At 36.1% G+C, this 26751-nt stretch overlaps 1 protein-coding gene across 4 annotated transcripts in view; it reads left to right on the plus strand.

The window, feature by feature from the left end:
- Nucleotides 1-26751, plus strand: part of LOC127513280 (disks large homolog 4) — a 158029-nt gene that overhangs the window by 124343 nt on the left and 6935 nt on the right. For all 4 annotated transcript variants that reach the window (XM_051894954.1, XM_051894953.1, XM_051894952.1 and 1 more), the window contains 14 exons: nt 18-68; nt 338-462; nt 8488-8657; nt 9072-9208; nt 12211-12355; nt 12536-12674; nt 15769-15925; nt 16758-16860; nt 19161-19275; nt 20805-20981; nt 21776-21818; nt 22564-22594; nt 22722-22769; nt 25895-25996. In XM_051894954.1, the coding sequence (XP_051750914.1) occupies nt 18-68; nt 338-462; nt 8488-8657; nt 9072-9208; nt 12211-12355; nt 12536-12674; nt 15769-15925; nt 16758-16860; nt 19161-19275; nt 20805-20981; nt 21776-21818; nt 22564-22594; nt 22722-22769; nt 25895-25996 (1543 nt within the window). The remainder of the gene's footprint in view (nt 1-17; nt 69-337; nt 463-8487; nt 8658-9071; nt 9209-12210; nt 12356-12535; nt 12675-15768; nt 15926-16757; nt 16861-19160; nt 19276-20804; nt 20982-21775; nt 21819-22563; nt 22595-22721; nt 22770-25894; nt 25997-26751) is intronic.

Genomic DNA, 26751 nt, shown 5'->3' on the forward strand with positions numbered 1-26751 from the left:
CATGTGTTGTCTTGTAGGTAAACGGAGCAGAAGGAGAGATTGAATATGAAGAGATTACGTTGGAAAGGGTAATCTTACAAACAATTACAGTCCTGTATTACAGCATGATTTTTTAAAAGTGTTTTAAAGCATACTTCTTTCTCACAAGAGATTCTGTCAAGTAAATAACATGTTTCAGTGTTGATAAATTGCCTTTGACATCTAAAGCTAAATAAATACATGTAAATATATTTTGGCACCTACAGTATAGCAGAGCTTCAGTCTATACATATATGAGGGACACAAAAGTCTCTTATTTTGTAGAATGACCCAGTCGTGTGTGTGTGTGTGTGTGTAGGGGAACTCTGGGCTAGGCTTCAGTATCGCCGGAGGGACTGATAACCCTCATGTAGGAGACGACCCCAGCATCTTCATTACCAAGATCATTCCAGGAGGAGCCGCTGCACAAGACGGGAGACTCAGGTAACATACGTATTGCAGGTAGTTTGCATATACAGTGACCCCAAAAAGGTTTTATATGCTTAAATCACATTTACACATGTCATTGCAATAGGTAACTTTGACTGATTTATCTTTAAAAGACTGGCTTGCTTAGTTGGGGTTTAAAAGACACTCAAAGCACTCGGCATGAAATGGAAGATGCGATAGTCTTTTCATCCCTATTGTAATGTATATCAAGTGAAATGGCTTCTCAAACAAGAAAAAACATAGGGTGGGACTTGATTTTGTCCATGGGGACTGGATTGGATTGTTGTGGTTTGCTATTGGTGGATCTCATGTGAGTGACAGGTTGCCCCGCCCTCGCACCAGTAAACACATCATCAAAGAAGAGAAGAGATGTCACTGCAAGAGGAACATATTTTTCTAGGGCACATGAATTTAAGTCTCAAATTTGGTGACGTTTGCATCATTAATTCTGTTATTTTCCTGTTTATTACTGTGAAGCTGCTTTGAAAAAATCTGTATTGTGTAAATCGCTATAAATAAAGGTGACGACGAAAACCTTTACTATATATATATATATATATATATATATATATATACAGAGCTGGGGAGATTACTTATGAATTGTAATCAGTTACTGATTACAAATTACGTGACAAAATTTGTAATCAGTAATATAATCTCTTAGATTATACATTTTTGGTAATGTAATCTGACTACTTTTGGATTACATTTAGATTACTTTTGTGTTAACCCTTATTTGATGTCATTGTAGGATAGTCTTGTACTATTTTGACATATACAAAGAAAAAATATATTCCAAAAAATATTCTATTCACCAACAAGAGCCTCAACAGATTCTTTTAAAGGGCAATGTATGGACAGTTAATACTTCAAAATACTAACACTAATGTACCTGTTAATGTTTGTTGATAGTAACACTGAATAAAACAAAATCACATTTTATGATTTTAAAACATATTTACTTAAAATTAAGTAAATTTAGAAAACAGCAACATTACAAAAACAAATATTGAAAAACGTGAAATTCACAGCAATATCACTGCTACATCAAATATTTAATCTATATTTAATATATTATTATTATTATTATTATTTCATATATATTTAATCTATATTTCCCCCTCACCGACGGAAAAACTTGAAGAATCACGAACGTATATAAGCGGCAGGTTTATTATGAAAAAAATATAAACATTAAAAAAATGAAAAGTGAGTAGAATCAATGAATTGTAAACAACTTACTGCCATTGTGTAAATAATATGTAATCATGTAATCCATAAAAAAGTAACTGTAGTTTGATTACGAGTTTTTTAAAAAGTAGTTTACTCTAATTACAAGTACTTGATTTTTGGAATCTGATTACGTAATCCAGATTACATGTAATCTGTTACTATCCGGCTCTGTATATATATATATATATATATATATATATATATATATATATATATATATATATATATATAATTCTGGATAAATTGAGAATCATAATTTTTTGTTTCAAATAGAGATCACGATTCTGCACAGACAACTAAACAAAATAACATAATTTTCTCGAGTTTCTGACAAAATGTTAATTGCTGCAGTCTATTTAAAAATGTTTAATTAATTTCAAAGAAGTATTTTTTAAAAATTGGTTTGAATGAAAAGTGCCAAGTTACTTTCAGAAGGTGATTTGCTCTATTTTGATCGCTGCCGTAGACATCAGTGTTTATATCTGAACTATAAACTTTTATTCCAGGACTTCTGTGTTAATCTCAATATTTGTAGCACAATTTGTAACACAAATAACAATACTGTGTGGTTGAAAACACCGTTTCATACCTATCCATGACAACTGCTCTCTCTGGGTCAGCGGCAGCACCAACGCAGATTAGTATGTAATATTCTGGTGTGATTTTGTCAAAGGTTTTATAGACACAGGTGAATCGTTGTCATTTAGAAATGAGATTGCATGGGTGTTTGAATTGAGATTGCGATCTTTTAATGATTAATCTTTAATTAATTAATTGTAATTCAATATTTTCTTAACTAACACAATGGCATTCATATTTTACGTGTGACTTGATAATTTTATGGTCACTATATGGACATGTATGCTCACGTTCATAATCATATACTCACAGTTAAATATCTCTGTGGATGTACTAGTGATGCATTGTTAATGGGACCAGCTGGGGTTCCTGCTAACAAATGCAGTTTTACCCCAGAGCATGGCAGCACATCCACACACATACAGACACACACACACACACACACACACATTTGCACACAAATTCACTCACACTGCAGGAGAAATTAAGGAGACAGAAATAACACAGAAGCGACAGAGAAAGAGAAGAGATAGACAGAAATAGCAGTTTGAGAGAAGTAACTCTAGATGTAGCAGTTCCTTAAAGTTCCCCCAAAATTGAAAATTCGGTCATTATTTCCTCACCCTCAGTCGGATCATTTCAGTGATCTAATTAACACAGCAGTGTGAATGATCGGTGCTGCTGTTGACTCAGAGATGCGGCGCAGTGGTTAACAGCTCACTGGAGGTGAAGACTGTCAGTGAATAATGACTGCTTTCAGTCTGTTCATCAAAGTCATATAGAGACATGTTGGTTAGTTAATGATGAGGGAACTATTGACTTTAACCACACAGCTCGAGGCAAACGCACACACACACACAAACACACACACTGTCAAACCTGATGGACTGTCAGCTGTTTTATGCTGTCCTCTCATCTTCTCAGCGGACAGCCAGGGTTCATTACTGATGTTCTGGGACCAAACGGACTGTGGTTTTGAAAGACAGGAACATTTTTCCCCCACAGTGTGATTTTACAGTTGAATGAAAAATATTCTCTATTTTTTAGTGAAAGGTTTGTGAAGATACTTTGTTTATCTTCATTCTCATGAAGCATTCAAGTATTTTCATAGTACAGGCAAATAAATTATTTAAATGTTATTTAAATTATAATTTAAAAAAATGACAAATATATATTGATTAACAGTGTTGGGGTAACAGTACAAGTAATGCAAGTTAAGTAACCAGATTACCCTTTTCAAGTAACTAAAGTAACACATACTTACAACAAAATATCTGGGTTATTTTTTCAAATAAGTAACACAAGTTACTTTGTTTTCACATTTATTGACTGACAGCTCTCCTGTCCCCATGTTGAGAGAAATAAAGGTCAGAGGTGTTGTGTGCGCTGCGTGGATATGATGGGTATTGTAGTTCTAGACTAAATGTGAGCAGGCGTTTACTCACACAAAAACAGAGTCAGTATTCCTCAAAATGAATAAAAACAGTGAAATGCAAACTCAGAATATTATGCAAACCTGTAATAATAAATATGATAAATAACTCTATGTATTTAATCTCAGTTTATTAGCCGTACAGACATGAATTTGCATTTCCTTTAACTGAGGCTTATTCATTTCACTTATGGTGTAAAAAGGCCTTTACATTTGCCAAAAATATATATTATTTTTGTTATTAAAAAACAAACAAGCAAGCCCAGCCCAGGTGAGAAAAAGCAATGCAAAAGTAACATAATGCATTATTTGCCATAAAAAGTAACTAAGTAACACAATTAGTTACTTTTTTTAGGGAGTAACGCAATATTGTAAGGCATTACTTTTAAAAGTAACTTTCCCCAACACTGTTTATTAATTATTTAATTAATCATATTTGCCAGTATTTGCTGAGAAAACCCCCAAATTAAGATAACATAAAGACATTGCGTTATTGTAATGCCGCAGAAAAATTCTGCCTCATATTTCCTTTTGTGTTTCACAGAAAAAAGGACACTTGTTTTAAGTAAAAAATGTTTTACAGAAAAATTAAATGCTTAAAATGCTACAAATGCTTTAGTAAAAACAAGTTACTATGAAAATGGTTTTGTTTAACATTAAAACTCACATTATAAGCCATTTTTACAGTAAAATATTGTCAAATTTGGATTTTGCAAGTAAAAACTATGAATTACCATATAATCAATGGTGTAAAACAGTAAAAGGGCATTCACAGGAGTCCCTGCATGACATCACATATGATTATGATTTTCTTTAAGTAGTTTTGTTTCTTCTTATTTTTGTTATCAGTAATGTACATTGTTTTGTGTTACATACTTTGTTATTTACTTAATGTTAATTGTATTTTTGTAGTGAAATATTATCCTGATGGTGTTATGTCATGCTATGTTCACCGTCGATCTTCAACTATTGGTCATGTTTTATGGACAGGCCACTCTGATTCATCATGTGACTTTCTACTGTACCCCCTGTATTACTATATTGGTTATCAATACATTTTAAGGTAAAAAGCTGACTTTGGTAGTTCGAACATTTATTATTAAATCAGTTAATGAAATGTATGATTATAAGTTGTAAAATATACAGGCACCAATATGCCATCCATATTTTTACCTCAAATTTAACAGGATATTTATACAGTGCAATAAACAGACTAAAATAATTTAAAAGTGATACATATGCTGGAAATATGATTGAGTCACAAGAAGTGATGCAAAGTAATATGTGGTTTATAATATATGGAGGTCGCTAATATCTTGTGTAGTTTCATTCATGGTTTTAAGGATGAGGGCATGTCATGCAACCTGTCTATATCAGTATGTGTTTAATGGGACTAGATTATACATAAAGCTTTTGCTATCAACAGAAGCATTTTCTTCTTCCTTTTAAAAGTCTATTTAAATATTGAACCTATCTAACCTAAACTGTACAGTTGCATTTGCATTCAGCATTGTTTCTTAGAGATGCCGTGACCTTATCAGACAGACCTGAGCCCTGTTTTTGTGCTGCGGTCCACTTGTTTTTAGAGCTCAGTAGGTGGAGATGTAGATTAAGGAAAGGGCTTGAGCTGACAAAACTGACAGGAAAAAATGAAGCATCTGTTCTGTTTTCTACTTTCTTACTTGATGGTCAGTATTAATTAGTGTGCTCAAATATGAATATTTATGAGCAGATATGTTCAAGAAAAAGTCTACTGACAGTCAGTCATCACAGCGGCACTTATTCTCTCTCTCTGTAATCTCTGCTTTATGTTACTGGATGACAGCACAGCTAGTGCCGCATTTGCACTTCTGAAAGCTAAGGAGTATTTGTGGCGTTTTGTCGAGTTGTCAGTTTCAGTGAAATGTCTTTTGTCAGATGTTGTTGTGCTCTGCTTGAGAAAAGAGCAGTCTACTGTACTTTAGTCACATGATTCCAGTTTACTGAACCTTTAGACAAAATATTTTTTTAAAAGTTTGCATATGTTTTTTTTATATGTCACATTTGATACATGAGGCTTTTTGGCTCATATAGTATGATATAGTGATACTCAGAGGATGAAAACAGAAGCCCAAACTGAGAAAAAATATGCAATTTTTGGTACATTTGCTGATATTTATATGGCCAAAAATTAAGATGAAATTCTGATTGTTGTAAATAAATGATCTTTATAACTACAGAGCAGACGACTTGCATAAAATGCATATAAATATCAGTTGTCACGCTATATATCCTAATAATATGTCTTAATAAGATGATATTAAATGCTTAGTTTTATGATCAAAGCTCTTGATTTTTTTATTGTTTGTGGAAAAGCATGCAATACATAATGCAATACAATACAATGATGATTGAGAGATGAACAAATAAGCATCTGATGGATCACATTTTAACATGATTTTTCTAAGAAATGATGTATGGATAATTGAAGTTTCCTCAGTCCAGTAAATGTTTATAAATTATACTAATAGTGTTTTGCTAGCTAATAAAAGTCGATCTAAAAAAAGTATGAACTATCCGAGGGCAGAAGGCATGTACTAGATTGTGTACAACAGGTTTTTCAGCAAAGTATTTATCCTGTTGATAAGTTTTAGAATTTTTTTTTTTAGAAATTCGTAGAATAAATATGATACAATAGGCTTTATATGGTTAATGATATTGATTTGTACATTGCATTTAATAGATTTCACTTTCAAGAAAACATTTCCAATTGGTTTGTAAATTGTTTTGTGCAGTGAATAATTTAGCAGTTGGTTCATTCATATAGAAAGTCATGGTTCCCCCATCACTAACTCAGTGCCAGAACGATGGAAAACACAAGACGTAAATATACAGACAAAGGCCGCATTTTCATTACATGGTTCAAGTGAACCAATTACAATTTTTTCCTCTCGTGTGGCACAGATCGGATATGACCCATGAATGTTAAACAGGAAAAAAGCACATGGATTCTGATATTCTGAGATCAGTCTCATTCATATGTGGAAATAAATCTATATGAATCGGATACGTGTGTTTGCGTCTGCCATGTAAGCAGACAGATCGGATATTCCCCTGTCAATGAGTCGTACGTCACTGAAAAAGCAACATGGCGAATGACTTTAACTCAGGTGGACACCAACTGCGATCACATGACTCTTTTCAATTGTGCAGTGGTGGACGAAGGCTCAACCCAACGTTTTGCTGACCTTTAAAGATGGTGCGGAAAGCAAAAGCTTGTATTATGATTTCGTCTGCGTCCATTGCAAATTGTGCCATTTTTACTTCCTTTTCAGCTTAAGCTTTCCCGGGTCAGTACGTCTAACTTGGGTTGTTTCACCAGGTGTATAGTGTAAATGCAGATATCGGATATGGGTCACTTTTAAAAGAAGATGTAAGCTGGTCGTCAAAAATATTGGATATAGTCAACAAATTGGAATTGGTCATTAAGACCTGCAGTGTAAATGCGGCTTAATATAATGCAAAACTTGACAAGACTTGAGAACACGACACTTCAAAATAAAAGACATATCAAAATACATTTACTCCGTTGAACATTTAAACAGCCTCTGAGTTTCAGCCTCTGAAAATATTCTGAAACCGATAACAGAACTTGTTTATCATACATTGACAAGTGTGTCATGTGATTCTGGAGCTGACACAAGAGAGAGTGAACGCTTCTGACAGTCAGCCAACGGACATGGTTATTGCCTGATGTCGATAATCTCAAAATCACCAAATTTCAGCCCATTTATTTCTGTGTAAATACATTTCTACTGTCTCAGTGTGCAGCATTAGTAAGTCTGAGTAAACGCAGTGAATATTTGCCGGGTGTGTCTTCTGTGAGGAATAAAGTCAGATTTAAACATAATATAATTTGCACATAAAATCCTGGAGGTTGTGCTGTATGCCAGTGTTGCCTGACCATGTCTAAATTAAAAAAAAATATGTAAAAATGTAATATTTAATTTTATAATATGCTAATCAAGTACATTAGTGCCCACCCAGTTTTTTTTTAGCAGGGTTGTTCCAGAAGTATTTTTCCCATAGGGATTTTAAAAAATGTTTTTGTTAAAAGTGTTATAATCCATGAACCAAACCAACCAGCTACAAGGTGATTTACAATGTTACAAACTTTAATTTGAAGCAAAAAAATATCTGAAAATCAGACAGTGTACTTAACTGCTTCAGTGATAGAGAGAACTACAATCCCATGAAGCACTGCAAATCATATTAAAAATGATGGAGAAATATACAATTATACATTTGATATATAGTTGATTATATCTATAAAAACAATACATTTTAGCTTATTGCAAAATATTCATATATATACAAATATTTAAGTGTTTTGACAATGTAGTGAGACTCATGGGAGTGGATGTTCCCTGCTGTGATTCTCTGATTGGTGGAATTTTCTGTACAGCATTATGGGTAATGTAGTTTTTCACCACAAATTGTGCTGTTAAACATGATCATTTTAAAAATAAGTTAAAATGATGCGAACGGATGGCTTCAATAAAAGCTTATATAATGGATTAACAACCTCAGAACTTTAAAGGTTTATAAGATATCTTTAAAAATCCATTTCCCTATGGAGAAAACGGAATGGAGTTTTGTGACAGCTTTCAGTTCAATGGTTCATTTATGGCCGAGCACTAGCAGCTTCTGACACATGTCAGTTCTGAATTCTGATGGGAAAACTACCTTAATAACTTATTTTTCCTTTCCTCTACCCATTTCTCTCTCTCTCTCAGAGTAAATGATAGTATTCTGTTTGTGAATGACGTTGATGTTCGGGAGGTGACCCACAGTCAGGCAGTGGAAGCCCTCAAGGAGGCGGGCGCTATCGTCAGACTATATGTATTACGCAGGAAACCCATCGCTGAGAAAGTCACCGAACTCAAGCTCATCAAAGGGCCAAAAGGTGTGGACTCGTGTTATAATAATGAAACATATTTGAGTATTTTGTTACTGTATCTTTGGCTTGCCAATACAACAGTAATCTTGGACACTGTGCTGGGGTGAATGCAGCATCACACAAAGCAAAAGTTTTCTTTACCAGATACTCTATTTATCATGTACATTTATTCATTTAGCAGATGCTTTTATCCAAAGCAACTTGCAAATGAGGAATATATATATATATATATAACAGAGCAATTCATCTTAAGGAGGCAATAACACAAGTGCTAGCAATACAAAGGATTTTAGAATATTTATCACCCATTATTAAGTTGTTCTGCCAACTGTCAAAAAAGTGTCCAAATTGTACTTGAATTGAATGAATTGAAAGTTTTCTTCATGAAGGAATATCTTGCACCTTGTATTCCTCACTCAGGGCTAGGCTTCAGTATAGCGGGTGGTGTCGGTAACCAGCACATCCCCGGCGACAACAGCATTTATGTCACAAAGATCATCGAGGGAGGAGCGGCTCATAAGGATGGACGACTACAGATTGGTGATAAGATACTGGCGGTAAGACGACACATATACATCATTCATGAGGACTAATACAAATGTGTAAAGATAGACAGGAGTTAAAGCTGTATTAGATTTGAATAACATCACATATCCGTGCTGTTGTATCACACTGGCTCTTCAATGCTGCCACCTGCTGGTCACAGGTGGAACTACAGGCAGGTTGTGCATGTTTGAATGCAGCACAGGAGAAAAGCAGTACTCTTTAACAAAAATTTTAAATGAGTTCTTATTGAGGAAATAATATACTTAAGTATGAACTAAATGTAATGTTTTTGGTTACTTAACTTCATGTTAATTACAATTAAAAAATGTATTATAGTTTAAATTTATATTAAATGTAATTAGCTGACCTTTAGTGTGCTTTTTTGACCCACTTAAGTACATCTTTATATTTAATTTCATAATTACTTCTATTGTCTTTGAAATATAGTTAAAATGTACTGCCGATTGTACTGACAAGCATTTCTGGTAAACTAAAATATACTTTAATGTCGTTTCTGTTGAAACCTGTATGTCATGTGTTTGAATATATTTGTAATTTTGAAGTTGTATATTAAATTATATTAAATTTAAACACACTACAGTTAAAATTATAATCAAGCACTTTACATGTGCTTTATTATGTTAGTCAACACATCAAAATAAGTTTACTTTTTTAAAGCATGACAAAAGGGTTATTAAAATATAATAATTTAAACTGTAATGTAAAGTAAACATTTAATTTGACATTATTTAAAAATGCACTTTTTGTGTACTTAAGGGTACTTAAGTGTACTAAGAAACAGTGTGTAGTCTTGAAGTACACTTAAGTGGCCTTTTATCACTGACTGGATTGCTCAAGATATCATAAAAAGTGAAGCCGCTGCGCCGCCATATTGGTGTTCCCTAGTATTCCCTCAAATTCTATTGAATTAATAGGAAATCATCTGATTTTAATGAGAAAACATTACCTAACGAGTCAGCATTTTTATATCTGAAGTCTCCCTGTACATTCTTACAGCGCAAATGTCCTAAACATTTAAATGGTTATTTGTTAAAAGTGGGGAATTTCCCCTGTTCACTTACGTTCATCTTCATTACAGCGAATATCAGATCAGCTGACGGACGAGACACCTCAGCATTTATATTACAAATAATAGCCTACAATGATTTATGAATACAGATTTATGCTTTGTAAGGCATTTGAGCTGACCTGTGGCTTTTTAACGGTTTCCAAGATCTCCAAGAGTCTGAAGAGGATGATGGTCAACAAAAAGACATCAGGAAATAATATAAACGCTTCACAACTTATTTAGATAAATGACACTGACTGCGTATGGATTTAAGGACATTAAGCTTTATTTCCAAGCATTTAATACTGTCGCTCCGAGCAAGATGATGCATGGTAAACCTTTTTAATATAGTATAGTGCAATTTAGTAATAGGGGATTGTATATATTGTAATATTTCATGTATATTCAAATCAATTTCTGCTAATAATCCCAGAGATATATGTTCATGCTTAATATTTCCTGCATAAATGCGTGCAGAAATCTTATCCTGCCCAAAAAAAACATAAACATTACAGATAATGCTCAAAGTAACTAATAACGTACATACATATACACTGATCAGGCATAACATTATGACCACCTTCCTAATATTGTGTTGGTCCCCCTTTTGCTGCCAAAACAGCCCTGACCCGTCGAGTCATGGACTCCACTAGACCCCTGAAGGTGTGCTGTGGTATCTGACACCAAGATGTTAGCAGCAGATCCTTTAAGTCCTGTAAGTTGTGAGGTGGAGCCTCCATGGATCGGACTTGTTTGTTCAGCACATCCCACAGATGCTCGATTGGATTGAGATCTGGGGAATTTGAAGGCCAAGTCAACACTTCAAACTCGTTGTTGTGCTCCTCAAACCATTCCTGAACCATTTTTGCTTTGTGGCAGGACGCATTATCCTGCTGAAAGAGGCCACAGCCATTGTTGGTCTGCAACAATGCTTAGATAGGCGACGCACACGCACCCAGCCATCCACGTGATGTAAAAGAAAATGTGATTCATCAGACCAGGCCACCTTCTTCCATTGCTCCGTGGTCCAGTTCTGATGTTCACGTGCCCACTGTTGGCGCTTTTGGCGGTGGACAGGGGTCAGCATGGGCACCCTGACTGGTCTGCAGCTATGCAGCCCCATACGCAACAAACTGCGATGCACTGTGTATTCTGACACCTTTCTATCAGAACCAGCATTAACTTCTTGAGCAATTTGAGCTACAGTAGCTTGTCTGTTGGATCGGACCACACGGGCCAGCCTTCACTCCCCACGTGCATCAATGAGCCTCGGCCGCCCATGACCCTGTCGCTGGTTCACCACTGTTCCTTCCTTGGAGCACTTTTGATAGATACTGACCACTGCAGACCGGGAACACCCCACAAGAGCTGCAGTTGTGGAGATGCTCTGACCCAGTCATCTAGCCATCACAATTTGGCCCTTGTCAAACTCGCTCAAATCATTACGCTTGCCCATTTTTCCTGCTTCTAACACATCAACTTTGAGGGCAAAATGTTCACTTGCTGCCTAATATATCCCACCCACTAACAGGTGCCGTGATGAAGAGATAATCAGTGTTATTCACTTCACTTGTCAGTGCTCATAATGTTATGCCTGATCGATGTATCTTAAAAACTATTCATGTGCGATTGATACGCTGCAAATCGGGTGATTTTAGGTCAATGTGTGACTGTACTGTAAGTTAGTGATGCCCTCTGTTGGTAGGGAATAGTAAGATAGCCGCTCGAACACTTCTGGTGGCTTCAACGCCTGACGGCAGTTTAGAGCACAGTGAGCAATCCAGTACATAGATTACATAGATCAGTGCCTTTTATTGAATACTATATTATCTGCAAGTGCTTTTTTTAAACATACTTTTAAGATTTGAAGTGGACTAAAAGTGCACATTCAGTACACTTCTTTTTCACAATAACGTCAGTCTCTGCATCTAATGTCAACTGCAGGTGAATAATGTGTGTTTGGAGGACGTGATGCATGAGGACGCGGTGGGGGCGCTGAAGAACACAGCAGAGGTCGTCTACCTCAGAGTGGCAAAGCCAAATAACCTGTACCTTACCAACAACTACAACCCACCAGACCTCACAAGCAGTGAGTACACAGCACACAGAAATGCTGACAATTTCACAGATATAACACTGCAAACACAGCAGAATAAACATTTGTGCTTGAGGGTATCTCATTTATTTTCAAGCAAGATTCAATGGCAAACATTAGTAAATCCAGCTTTAACTCAGTTCTTGGTGATTTTTGTGTGTGTTCACCCTTCAGCGTACTCTCCGCATCTGGACACGGACCTTGGACATCCAAACTTCCTGGCCTCGGATTACCCACAAGCCCTCACTCCCACCTCACCGAGCCGCTTTTCTCCTGTGCTGCATGGCTTGTTGGGAGATGATGACTTACCCAGGTAATGCTGTCTGGCAAACTGCAAGCTAATGATTCAGCAGTTCTTATACATTATAATATATTGGAAGGATTTAGAATGGAGTTTTATCCATAACCTTGGGTGGGTAAATAAATAAATAAAAATAATTGGCAGCAGAGATTAAAAATCAACTCAGTTTAGAGCTATGATGCAAACAGCAGCAGAAATTGTATTTTGCCAAATTGTGTTGAGGACTTCTTGTGAACTTTATAGATTCAGTCTTTTGAATCTATGAAGTTTAAAAATGTAAAGGTTAAGCTGGATGCTACATTGTTAAACTAGTAGTTGGTGACCAGTGAGTGACATGGATGGATAGCTTTGATCCCAAAGGGTTCATTGTATTATTCACTTAACATATTCATTCTGAAGCACAAGGCTCTTCATGACCAAAAGTAAATCCTTCAAATGAGATCCAGTGCTGCCTGTAGATATTTGAGTTCCCCCAGCATTTATTTATTTTATTTTGTTTTTACATCTAGGCCTGACTTTTACATAGAAAACGGACAACAGAAGCCTAAATAAATGATTTATGGGTTTCAGTAACATTCCTAAATAATGTGTTTGGAAAATTATTTTTCTAGTGTGTTACCGAAGCACTGCATTTCCAGTATGCTCACAATTCACATCATTTTAATTGTGTGGTCAGCAGTCGGTCTGCTTATCTGCAGCCACAGATGGAGCACCTGTCACTCACAAAATTTTATACCAAACCAATATTTTAGTCAATTTGATAAAGCTTTAAACTAACAATAAGAGCTCTGTCTGACGCATTATACCTTATTTAAATCCATTCTGCAGAATTCCACAGCTTTTCTTCATAATTAGAGCAGAAAAAGTATATTGTATCTAATTTCATTCCTTGACACTCTCGCCTGAGGCTTGTTCACTGCCAGACTAAAGGACTAAAGAATCATGGAATAACTTTCTAGCAGCTCCCTGATAAAAGTAATTATAGCTGGGTGATATGACCAAAATCCTATACCACAAAATGAGTAATTTTTCTAATAAAACATTTCATAATATAGTAATCCGATCTGAAATTTTGTCATTATACCAAAATGTAAGTAATTGAAACCATATAGGTTTTATATTTCTCAAAACCACAAAATATCTGCAAACTAAATTCAACAACTTTTAAACTCACCTTTTCACCAACTGGTTACAATTCTATATTCCATATTCAGTTTTGTTTTCTTCGTTTCTCTCAGTAGTGAATATTTTCAGCCAGTCTTACCCAGATGTCAAAGTGGCACAGATGTATCTGCATAATTTTTCTCAAAATAATATATTAAATAGAGCTAAATCTCAACTTGTTAATCATTTATATTATCAACACATATTGTCATATCACCCAGCCATAAAACTGCTCAGTGTAAAATATAAGACATTAAAGTGCCCCTATTAAACTATTTTAAAGGTTGCTAATTTTATTTTGGAGGTCTCCTACGATAGGTTTACATGCATCCAAGGTCAAAAAACACTTTAATTTTCTCATAATATACAATGAAGCATTATCTCTATTCTCACACCGTGTCCTAGCTAGACGCGACGCGATGCCGCGATGCAATAAAAGGTCTCTTATCCATGTTAATCTGAGTTTTTGTCCTAACCAGCCGTGACAGCGACACGCGACGATTCTATTTTAGAAACGGTTTCTAATTTTCTGCTATGGTCTGCTGGATTAAAGGACTAAAGAATCATGGAATAACTTTCTAGTAGCTCCCTGATAAAAGTAATTATAGCTTGGTGATATGACCAAAATCCTATACCACAAAATGAGTCATTTTTCTAATGATAGATTTCATAATACAGTAATCCGATTTGAAATTTTGTCAAAACATTAGTAATTGAACGTTAGTACCAAACGTTAGTAACTGAAACCAAAATCATATAGATTTTATATTTATAAGCTAATATTTTATATTATAGGCTGGAACAACATCACAAAGTATGACAATGATAGTCTCAGGTAATGTTTATGTGCTTTATTTAATGTTAAAAGCATCTAATGTGAGTTTGAATATCATTTTGTGTCTTTTATAGCCACATACTAAAAGCAACAATGAACAATTCACCTCAGATCTTCAAAATAAATGAAAGGAAACAAGAACGTTCAAACTGTCAACTCATTGTGAACAGATGATGTATTCTATTACAAAAATTGTTTCAGTAACTCAGTATGTATTTTTTTATAATGTTAAAATGGTGTGATATTTATGAATTTGATTATGTACTTATCCATTTAGTTGCGAGTGCCTGAAGCTTGCCGAGAGAGCCCGCTCACGTGCTCTTCTGATTGGCTGTGATTTTTGATTGACTTTATCACATCTCAAAGTCGCTTCACGTCTGGTGTGAACAGACAAATTGTTTGTCGCTGGAATCTTATTGCATCGCGTCTGGTTAGGACACGGTGTTACTGTGTCTGAATCGGCCTAATCAAGGATTCAGTCTCTATAAAACCCCCCTTTCTGAGAACCTGCTCTGTTCTGATTGGTCAGATGACCCAGTCTGTTGTGATTGGTCCACCGTTTATAGGGTGTGACGGAAACCATTCAGCCATTATCATATCTGAATTTCAGCTCCAGATCTTCCTCACACTTGATACACAGTGATATGAACAGTAATGATGGTGTCCGTTTTACCGTTTCAATCCTTTGGAAGTGCATTGAAGTGGATTTGCTTTGGCAACACAGAAAACAGCATCTTCTCAACATGTCGACAACACAAACCAAACTCTTCCAGTCTCAGCTACAGCTACAGTGTTTGAGGGGCAAAGTAGACATTGTTCGCTGACAGTCAATGAAGACATTAGGCAGGCATTATGCACGTTTGTTACAAACCTATGTAGGTTCATGCAGAGAGTAAGACTTGAATTACTGACGACTAGTTTCAGGCAGTTCAGAATAAGTTTAAATATATCTTATCTGGCTGACAGAACTGTGCTTCTGTTTCAGGATAAATCATATGTGAAGTAAAGTGTATTCTTACTGCCAACGATTATTACTGTTATCCTGGAATTCCTTTGTAATAAATCTTTACCTTCTGTTATTTCCTTTCTCTGTGTTCTGTGTCTTAGGGACCCGAGGCGTGTTGTGATCCATAGAGGATCGACGGGTTTGGGGTTTAATATTGTTGGAGGGGAGGATGGTGAGGGAATATTCATCTCTTTCATCCTGGCAGGAGGCCCTGCAGACCTGAGTGGAGAACTGCGCAAGGGAGATCAGATCTTAAGTGTGAGAACATGCAAACACATACACACATACTCATGTATCAACAACATAATCTCGATTTGAAATGATTTTCACATCATGCTTTTGCATTTTGAGGATTTCAACAGCAGCTGCAGTCAAATCTCATGTCTTGAATCTAGAATTACAGAACAGAATATAACATGATGTGCCTGACAACTTCAGTTAAAGCTAGCCATGATGGTAGATCAATATAAACATATTGATCTTCCATCATGGCTAGCATTAACTGTAGTATGTATGATTGACTATAAGTACATTCTGTATCTTTTAATGGAGACTGCATTCAATTAGTCCTGACAAGCATCTTTGACCATTTATTATAGATATACACCTGCCAGTCAAAGATGAAGTGCATAGTGTAAGACACAAGTGCTCTTTGCTACAAAAAATGAAGGGAAAAAATCCAAGAAAAATCCATATTGTACACTTTTATTATATTACTTAGTATGCTGATATGTGGCATAATATTATTATGCCATTTAAGTGACTGGAGTAATGGCAGCTGAAAATTCAGCTTTGCCACCACAGAAATAAATGACATTTTAATATATATTTAAATTCAAAACAGTTATTTTAAAGGGTAATAATGTTTCACAAAATGGCAATTTTTACAGTATTTTTGATTAAAAAAAAAAAAATGCAGCCTTGCTGAGCATAAGAGACGTCTTTCAAAAAAATGTAAAAACTTTTCAACAGTAGTGTGCACTTCTGCTGTTGTCTTGTTGAAATGTGGTTTAGCAGTAATGTTACAGTAATGTGTTAAGGCTGTAGTGATGTGAGATGTGTAATTATAATGAAATGATGTGTTTCTTAGGTGAATGGCGTGGATCTCCGGGTAGCTACACATGAACAAGCAGCAGCTGCCTTGAAGAATGCTGGACAGACTGTAACCATCATCGCCCAGTACAGACCAGAAGGTCAGAACACACACACGATGGGTTTCCATGTTTTATGGGGACAGTCCATAGACATAAAGGGTTTTTATATGGTACAAACTGTATATTCTGTGCCCTAGCTCTAAACCTACCCATCACAGAAAACTTACATTTTCAAAAAACAGAATTTAGTATGATTTATAAGCTGTTTTCCTCATGGGGACCAAAAAATGTGCCCACAAGGTCAAAGATTTCTGGTATTGCCATCTTTGTGGGGATATTTTGTCGCCATAACGTAGGGTTTAGCAGGACTACACATACACACACACATCTGACAATCCTACACACTAGGTCCAAAATTAGCACTCAGTAAATACAGGTTAAAAAAAGAAAATAAATAAAATGTTAATGGAGAGTTGACAGTTAAAGGCACAATATAGAATTTTCGCCTCTAGAGGTCGCTTATTCAAAACAAAGGCATAGCTTGATGACGCCTTGATTTCATGGAATCATGGGAGGTGTTGCCTTCAAGTCTACAGCCGGTAGAAAAGAATCGGGACAGGTCTCAGGCAGAAATCATGTTCATGGATGAGATTATTAACGTTAATGTAGTATGAAGCAGAGCAGGGCCGAGTGTTGTGTGAGCAGAAACGAGGCCGCTGGAGTGATTGCTAATTAGAGACGAGCGTGACACACATCTCGAGAGCAGCAGAGCTTTTATTATGCTGCAGACGAGCGCTTTCGCTTCTTCTGGTCAAGTGTATGTGGGGTAACGCAGCGTTGTTTATCATATTTGTGTGTTGAAAGTTGTTATAGTGCTACTCTGCGTTCGCTCGGCGTCTGCTATGAGACACTTGTTGCACACTGCAGTAAGCTAGATCGATATTAGGCATAGTAAAACATGGTACTCGCGGTAAATCAAGAAAACGAGATTTAAACTATAAGACTTACTGTGTTGAGCTATATAACAATGATTAGTTTTCTCTGTCAATTAATGTATCCAAACAGTTGCTCGCCTGTCTAATCAAACACACAATATATTAAAGCGTCTTTGGTGTTTCCATTGTTTCTACAAAATAAAACTGGAAATCAAGGGTAACGCAGGTATCATGTCATTGATAGGCGACGCACGGACATGGTACGTGTCCTGATTAAAATTGCTTATTTCAAAATATATAACATTGTTCTAGTGGTTTTTGGATATTTTAATCCAAAAATCTTACATATTGTGTCTTTAAACTTTTAGGAACTGGAAAATAACATGTGTGTGCTTGTGCTATATATATATATTTTTTAAATAATTGACACTTGTTTAGATATTTTGTTATATAATGCTGATACATTTATACATTTTTATTTGTGGCTGAAGTCTCCAAATATTTTTTCGCACTTTTTTTCTCCAAATATTTTTTTGCACTGTATTCACTCCAAACACTGTATTCACTACAGTCAGTGGCAGCGATAGGGCGGGGCTTGATGGGGTTATAGCCCTGTCAGAAATTTGCAAACACCGGCAATAATGAATGATTTAATGTGCTTGTATGTATAAACAATGGTCTTGAGGGTGGAGGAGTCAATTAGGCCATGCTCAGGTGCGGCGCGCATCAGCGAATATATAAAGCAAAAGTCTCAGAATAGCTCAGAAGATAACAACAACAGATGTATTGTCCTCTTGTATTCTGCTATTTCTGAGTAGCTACTTTTGTGGCTTAAGCACTCGATTATTATCGAAAGACCCTGATCTTCTTTGAATATTAGCTCACGTTATAAACATAAAATAATATAGATTTTAATATAAATTCTTGCACTTGGTTTGCCTTGGCCGAGTGGTGATGAAAAAGAGAAAAGGTTGTTTTCGATGTAAACAGAGGTCTTTGACCATTGCTCCTGTCTGCTCCTGTCTGTTCAATTTTCTTTTTTCAAGTTCAACTTTTAAAAACACTTTTCTCGACACCCTGTGCTCTTTTCCATTTTATTTGCATTTTTAAAAGCACAAACACGTTCATTCTTTTAGCTCATCTCAGTTTTAAAGCCCTCATTATCTGTTCCGACCAGTAGGTGGGACTGTATAGACATAATAAATACCTAGACACCTATACGTCTATGGGACTGTCAGTTGGCAGGTTTCAATAAACCGTTATTGATTCAAAGAGCTGATAAGGTAATAATAAAGATGTTCAGCAAAACTGTTAACACATGCTTAATAATATGACCTTGTAAACGTATAGTTTTAAGGTAAAATGGAAAACTAAATAAAATGCAATAAATGCAGAATATTGAAGTTTTGATGCATTTAAAAATAAAATTTTGTTGTATAACAGTTGTGTTTGTTTGTTTTGCAGAGTACAGTCGATTTGAAGCTAAGATTCATGACCTCAGAGAGCAGTTGATGAACAGCAGTATGGGCTCCGGAACAACTACATTACGAAGTAACCCCAAACGAGGATTTTATATCAGGTAAACATACAACACACACACACACACACACACACACACACACACACACACCACAACTCCAAATTATGCGCACACTAATGTAGGAGTCACATGTACAAATCTGGCTTGCAATATTTCCAAATCCATTACCCTCCTCTTCTCTGCATTATTTCCTGTTCTCTTTCCACTATACTACTGTTCAGAATACTGTCACGCTCCTCAGCAGTATGTACACTGTGCACAGTATGCTTTTTTTCCCCTATGCATGCCCTTGTGAAAAAGCAGCTCATACTTCTAAAAAAAAATTTTTTATTACGGAAATAATATACTTTAAAAAAATATACTTGAGTGCAAACTGAAAGTAATGTTTTCGTACAATTAAATCGCATGTTAATGAAAGGAAAATGTATTATACATTTTTTACATTATTTACATTTATGTACATAAAATTATTTATATTTATATTAAATGCAGTTAACTGAAATTAAGAGTGCTTTTTGACCCACTTCAGTAGGACTTAATTACATCTTTATATGTAATTTCATAATTACTTCTACTGTCTTTTTAAATGTGGTTAAAATGTACTGCTGAATGCACTGATACGCATTTATGGTGAACTAAATTATACTTTAATGTCTTTTCTATTGACAGTTGTATGTCAAGCATTTAAATATATTTGTAATTGCACATTTATAATGCAATTTAGTGCATTTAAAATATATTAACTTTAAACGTAATATTGATTAACACACTAAAGTTAAAATTACAGTCAAATACTTTACATGTGATTTAATGTTAGTCAACACATAAGTGCACTTCTTTAAAGCACAACAACAGATTATAAAAACATGATTTAAAATGTACTTTAAAGTGAAACTTTTAATTTGACATTATTACAAAGTGCACTTTTTAAAAAAAAGTGTACTTAAGTGTGTTAAAGTCATTGAAGTGTACTCTCTTTGAGTATACTTTCAAGATTTGAATAACACCACAAATGCACATTTAATATAATTAAGTGCACTTGTTTTTCACAAGGGTGGAATTACCAGATGACCTACTACATTTGCTAAAATGCCCCGTATACAAGCCGAGCACACTGTGTAATTGTATCCCATAATCCACTGCACTCAACTTCACCTTCCATCTCCAGTGTGACAAATGAACTGGATACTACTGTATATATATACTGCGACTTTAATATTTAAGTGTTCCTTTTTAAGTATTTGAGTTGCAATGTAAAGGGATCATGTGAGAACAGTGTAACATTCTATAGTTTCAAATGTTTATCGCTGCATGCTGTTTAACGTACTATTTAAAAAATAGGAAACACTGCTCAGTATGCAGAAAGAAATCAGAAGGCTAGTGTCCCATTCTGAATATAGCCGAAGAATAAAAATGAAAAAGGCCTGTGTTGCTTAATTTCAACCCAATTCCATGCTTTTCCTTTGATGTTCTTCTTTTTCAGTCCTTGTCTTTAACCGTCCTCCTTTATTCTCTTTTTCCCATGACTTATGCTCTCTCTCTCTCTCTCTCTCTCTCTCGTTTGTCAGGGCTCTGTTTGACTATGATAAGACAGCAGACTGTGGTTTCCTGAGTCAGGCCGTGGGCTTTAAGTTTGGAGATGTGCTGCATGTTTTGGACTGTGGAGATGAGGAGTGGTGGCAGGCCTGCAGAGTCAGCCCACAGGGGGATGAGGAGGAGGTCGGCTTCATCCCCAGCAAGAGGAGGTGTGCGCGCGCGCGCGTGTGTGTGTGTCGCTGCTTTCTTCTGTGTTATCTCCTCTGTTGTCCTTGAACAAAATAATATTCAAACGGCTTAAAGGGTCTTTTTAGCTTTTCACTCTTTCATTCTAACACACTGTTACAAGGACGTGCTCTAGAAGCATTTATCTGCGCTCAACCCAAACCCAAACATCTCTCGGTCGTCATTTTAAAAGAAAGTTCTGGGATATATATACTCAGCTGAAGCTCTATCAACGGCATGTGAAATGTTAAAAACAATCTTTTTCACTCCTCCCTTAGATTATAAAAGTGAAAATTACACTACCGTTCAAAAGTTTGGAGGTTTGTAAGTTTGTAAGATTTTTATTCCCATGATTATTAATATATAATTTAATATTAGGTGCGATTAATTACGATTAATTACAGAAAAATGTGCGATTAATTAGGTTTTTTCTCAATTCACAGCACTAATTGTGACATATGCAAAATAAGTTTTTGTAAAAAGTAGTTTTCTATATTATATAGTTAAGCATTACCACACAAGCAAGAGTGCTGTTTTTCCCAAATATCATCTGTTCGATCTCGATAAAGTACACCAGATTGTGGTAGTCTGCTGCATTCTCAAAAACCTAGCTCTCCTACAAGATGGTGTTTGCACGCATTTGTATAATTGCATGTGCATGTGGGAATAAACAACAGCATCAGATGGGCACAATTCCTTCTTAGTGAACTCCCCCCTCAGTGTTTTTTCCCTGTTTTTATTTATCTTGTGTCGTTCATTCAACCAATCTCTCTTCCAGGGTTGAGAGAAAAGAGTGGTCGCGGTTGAAGTCAAAAGAAAGGGTAAGCTCCATGCTAAAACACAAACAGCTGTTTGCAGTTCATCCCATTCACCCATTTTTCTTTAAATTACTCCAAAAACATTTGGCTCTTCTCCTATGAGATTTGCTTTCCTTCTCTATAATCAGTTGTGATAGGTTTAGGCTAGCAGTGGTGTATGTTTGCAGCCCATGGGAGTCTATCAAGGAGTTGTTTTATGAAAGCATTGAAACTCCTGGGCATTGTGAGCTTGTGCTGCCTGTAGATACTGATCACTGCACACATGCAGACTGCTGTTCTCTTCTGTATTCCCGGGAAGTTAATATTTCATATCTTTTTCCTCTCTTTCACTTTCTGGAAGACAGGTAGCTTTTTAGCGCTAATGCAAACGCAATGAACAGCAAATGGTGTGCATTAAGCGTGAATGATGTTTTACCTGTGTATTTTAGCATGAAAAAAAAGATTTCCCACTTGCAATTATGGCATTGTGGTGGTATTCATATATAGAGCTCCTAAAAACGACATTTGCGGACAAAAAAGAGACTTACACAGTAAAAACGTCTACATACTCATGTTACTGTTCCTGGTTTATGTCAATCTAGGTTTCCCAGACGCACACAAAAGCCTTTAGACTTACATTATTATTGCCTATTTACCTCTTTAGGTCAGGACAAATGATGCAATAACTGGATGTTTACATCTAAATTAATGTTGGAAACAGTCTATTACAATTTGATAAGCATTGTACCCTATATTTTCCCTCTGACAGGACCGAAGTCGAGACAGTACAGGTTCACAGGGTAAGTTACAACCTTCTTTTTTCTCATATAGCACAGTGCAGCCCTGAATACCCATACAGAATTTCATGTTTTATTGTTGAATGTATTGCAAACAGAAACTGATGTATGTGTGTTCGTTCTCTTTCAGGAAGGGAAGAGCCCGTACGGAGTTACGAGACAGTTGCACAAGTGGAAGGTTGGATAACTCAACTGAGTCACCATATGTTGTCATTTATACGCTGGCTCTGATACAAACCCTAGTGAGATACCTTGTTTTCTACGGTCTACGCAGGCAGCATCCTAAATGAAATAAAAACTTCATACTGTATGTGACTCGATTCAAACACTACATATATAGACAGCAACCACACAAATAGCCCTCCGCACATAAAGTGCACTGGACTAACACTAAGAGTTCATTTAAATAGTTTGACTATTGATGTGAAGTCAGATATTTCTGGATGTAACTATTGTTATAGATACTTTTCAGCCGTGGTATAAAGTATTTGAGTAAACGTAATTAGTTACTGTACTTAAATATCTTTTTTTGCTACTCTGTATTTTGAGTATCAGCAACTTTTAGTCTATACTTGACTACATTTTTGATTAATTATATGTACTCTTTACTCCAATACATTTGTAATGAGTAATGCAATTACTCTTTACATTTTGCATGGCACCAAACTTTTTTGCAGCAATTTCTGCTACAAAAGAAGCGATATCGCCATCTACAGGACATTGAAGGTACTATATCTTGTGCGTTTTGCCCCTGCTCACCCAAACTTGTCAACAAGGCTACTTTAGACATATGTGAGTGCATTAGCAGGTAGTTGTGAATCGCAGGTGTTTCATATATGAGATGAGGACACGTGCTGCGTTCACTCCATATAGTTTTTGTTTACTGAAAGGTTGTTTTTTTTTTAAAAGTTGCAATGCGGATCTCTCAAAAAATTTCCAAGTTAACCGAGACTTAGTTCTGAGTTTTGAATATCTGTAGGCATTTGAGATGAAGTTTTGTCGACCTTGATTCATTGCAATATTGAGGTGTTCAGTTTTATTTCAATTTGAAAAAAATACTATTTCTTATTATTCACTGATGTCTTGATGAGGACTACTGCATCTTTGAGCCTTCATTCAGTACGAGTACAATACTTAAGTACTGTTAAAATCAGATACTCTAAAGGCCAAAGTATACTTCACTTTTTACGTGTACGCCATGGTCAGCGTACAGTGCGCGTGATGTGAATTTCGTCATCAGAAGAGTAATGTATGCACACCGCCGGATTTTGTAACCACGCAGACTTTGTACACACAGATTGCACATGCGCATTTAATTTAATTTTTTTTTTTGCAAGAATTAGTTTATCCACAAGGTGGCAACTGTACCCTGTGGGCGTCGATTCACAAGGTAGTCGAAGAAAAACTGCATAAACTGAACAGACCGGTGTCATGAGAAATGTCCCCCGGTGTCCCCCCCCCACAATGCTTGATTTCACAACCTATAGCTTCAGTTATATACTAGTATATAAACCAAAAAGACATTAATGGTCATTATAACACATTTTAAACTATATAAATCATAACGTGATTACCCATTAAAATCTTTTGAACCAATGGGATCACTCGGGGTCCTAAAGGAGACCCGATTCCTGGGGGGACTCGATTTCTCACCACACCGGAACGCATGCAAGCTACAGTGACAATAGAGGCCTACACAGATGAGAGATTGTGTGAAGAAGGTAGAAAGTACCCTCATTTGTACAACACTAGCATGAAAGAATACAAAGATATTTACATGGTTTGTAACTTGTGGCGAGAGATCGCGTTTAGAGGTCTGCGTGGGACTGTTTTTTTCGTCCTGCTCCCGCCCGCTCCCGCAATGGTTCTATTCCGCACGCACCCGCTCCCACCTAAAATTCACTGTGTTCACCAGCTATCCGCATATAGTGATTTTCTTCCCGACCCGACGGGTCCCGCTAAAGATCATTTCCAGAATCTTTTGCATTTAAACTTCCCCTAAAGAAAGAGAGCGATTTAGGGATAACAAATATAAAATGTTGCATTTGTATTTGTTATTTGTCTATGATGATGTCAACACCCTAAAAAATGTCAGAGAAAAAATGTCAAAAACAAAGAATAATAGGCTAAATATCACAGAGAAAAATAGGCTAAATTAAATAGCCTACAACATGTCCCTCAAAACTATAGGCTATGCCAAAATTACATAAACGAAAACTGTTGGCTTACTAGCTATACTGCAAAATGAAATCTTTTTTAACATCCACGCAAGAACAGAATGACGCCGACTGACGACCGTTTCAGAACGTCTCTCCTTCAAAATCCAATCACAAAGGTTGAATGTTCTCTGAAGGTGCACTCACGCAGACCTCTAATGCAAAGAACATATCTTGCCAAGTTTCTCAGGACAGGGAACTGGGGACGGTGTGAACGCCACCGCTGCAGAAAGTTTTGTTCACTTCAAGTTCAAGCACAGATGCACTGATGTCAGAGCATCTCGGGAGCGACCGGGTTATTGTCAGACCGCCCGGTCCCGCCTAAAGTACACTAAAGTTACTGACCGCAATCCGCCTTTCATTCAAAATTTAATCCCGCGCAGCAAGAAATCTTATCGGGTAATGCAGACCTCTAATTGCGTTGAACGGCTGTGTACGCGTACGAGTCAAGTGAAGTATACTTTGCAGGGCTCTCCGTTCGACTGTGTAAAAAAACGAAGTCGTAGGTATCTCAACAAGGTATCTCCACTTTTACTTAAGAATGGTTTTCTTTTCAGGTACTCTTTACACTTCTGCCTTTTAGTGCTGAATAATAAAAAAAAAAAACTTGTCAGTCTTATCAACAAAGCAAACAGTGAGCTTGACATACATTTCTTTATTATCATCAAAGTATGCCAAATTCTGTATAAAGCTTATTGATGATGCATACCATCAGGGCCATCACTAGAGGGAAGAAAGGGGCGATGATTTAAATGGAAGGAAACCCCCCTGAAAACCATACTTATTCATGGCTTTAAACAGATGGAAAATTGACAGGCCTGTGCTGCAGTTCTGTGGATGTTTTTCCTTTAGAATTTGAGCAAAATTAAGCATTTTCTAAGCATCATTTTGCTGCCTACAGTTTTTGTGTGGGAAGCGCACCTATGGTGCCTAAAAATGCTGTCTTTGTAGGCAGCTCACTAGGGTTGGGAACTGAGCCACTGAGTTTCTAGCTTATGTCATATTGTTCTTTCTCCTCACTTCCATTTGCTTTGTGTTCTAGTGTATGTATTCGTAGAGTCTCTCTCTCATCTCTCATCCTGTTTAGTGCACTACGCGAGGCCGATCATTATTCTGGGTCCGGTGAAGGACAGAGTGAATGATGACCTGCTGTCCGAGTTCCCAGACAAGTTTGGCTCTTGTGTCCCCCGTAAGTATTCCTCAACTCTGTTGTCACGCTTAGATGCATATTGCTGACAAAAGTGCCAAGCGCTCTCTCAACAATGGCATTTTTGGCAATTTCTGCATGTCAGGGCGCAAAGGATCCAGACTTAAATACAGAGGTGACCGTGCGTTTGCATTTACCAGTCTCAAGTTCTGGAACAGCCTCCTGATTTACATTAGAAACGCCCCATCTATTTACTTTTTAAAACTCAACTATTTTCATGAAGTCGCTCTCTATTTGTGATTGTATTTTTATGTTTATTTTATTTGCTTTGTATATTTCCTTTGGTCAGCTTTTTTTTTTAAATGTGCTATATAAATATTGTTTTGTATTTTATTGTATTAATACCTTTTTTCAGGATTCTTTGATGAATATAAAGTAAAAAAAAAAAATTAAATTTATTTGAAATAGAAATATTTTGTAACATTAAAAATATCTTTAGTGTTAGCGTTGATCAATTAAATGCATCCTATCTGAATAAAAGTGTTAATCTCTTTATTTATCTTACCCCAAATTTTAGATTGGTAGCATGCAGAGCTTGACATTAACTTGTTTGCTTATCAGCGACTGTGGCTAGTAGTTTTCCATAGTTACTAGCCACTCAGAATTTTCACTGGCCACAATTTTGACGTTGATACCATGGGGAAAAACTGCCATATAGATATGTTTAATAGTATCTCATAATTTGACAGCAGGTGTATTAGGCTGCTGTCACTTTAAGAGCTGACACACAGATCCAT

This window comes from Ctenopharyngodon idella, chromosome 5, assembly GCF_019924925.1.
Source record: "Ctenopharyngodon idella isolate HZGC_01 chromosome 5, HZGC01, whole genome shotgun sequence".
Lineage (NCBI taxonomy): Eukaryota > Metazoa > Chordata > Actinopteri > Cypriniformes > Xenocyprididae > Ctenopharyngodon > Ctenopharyngodon idella.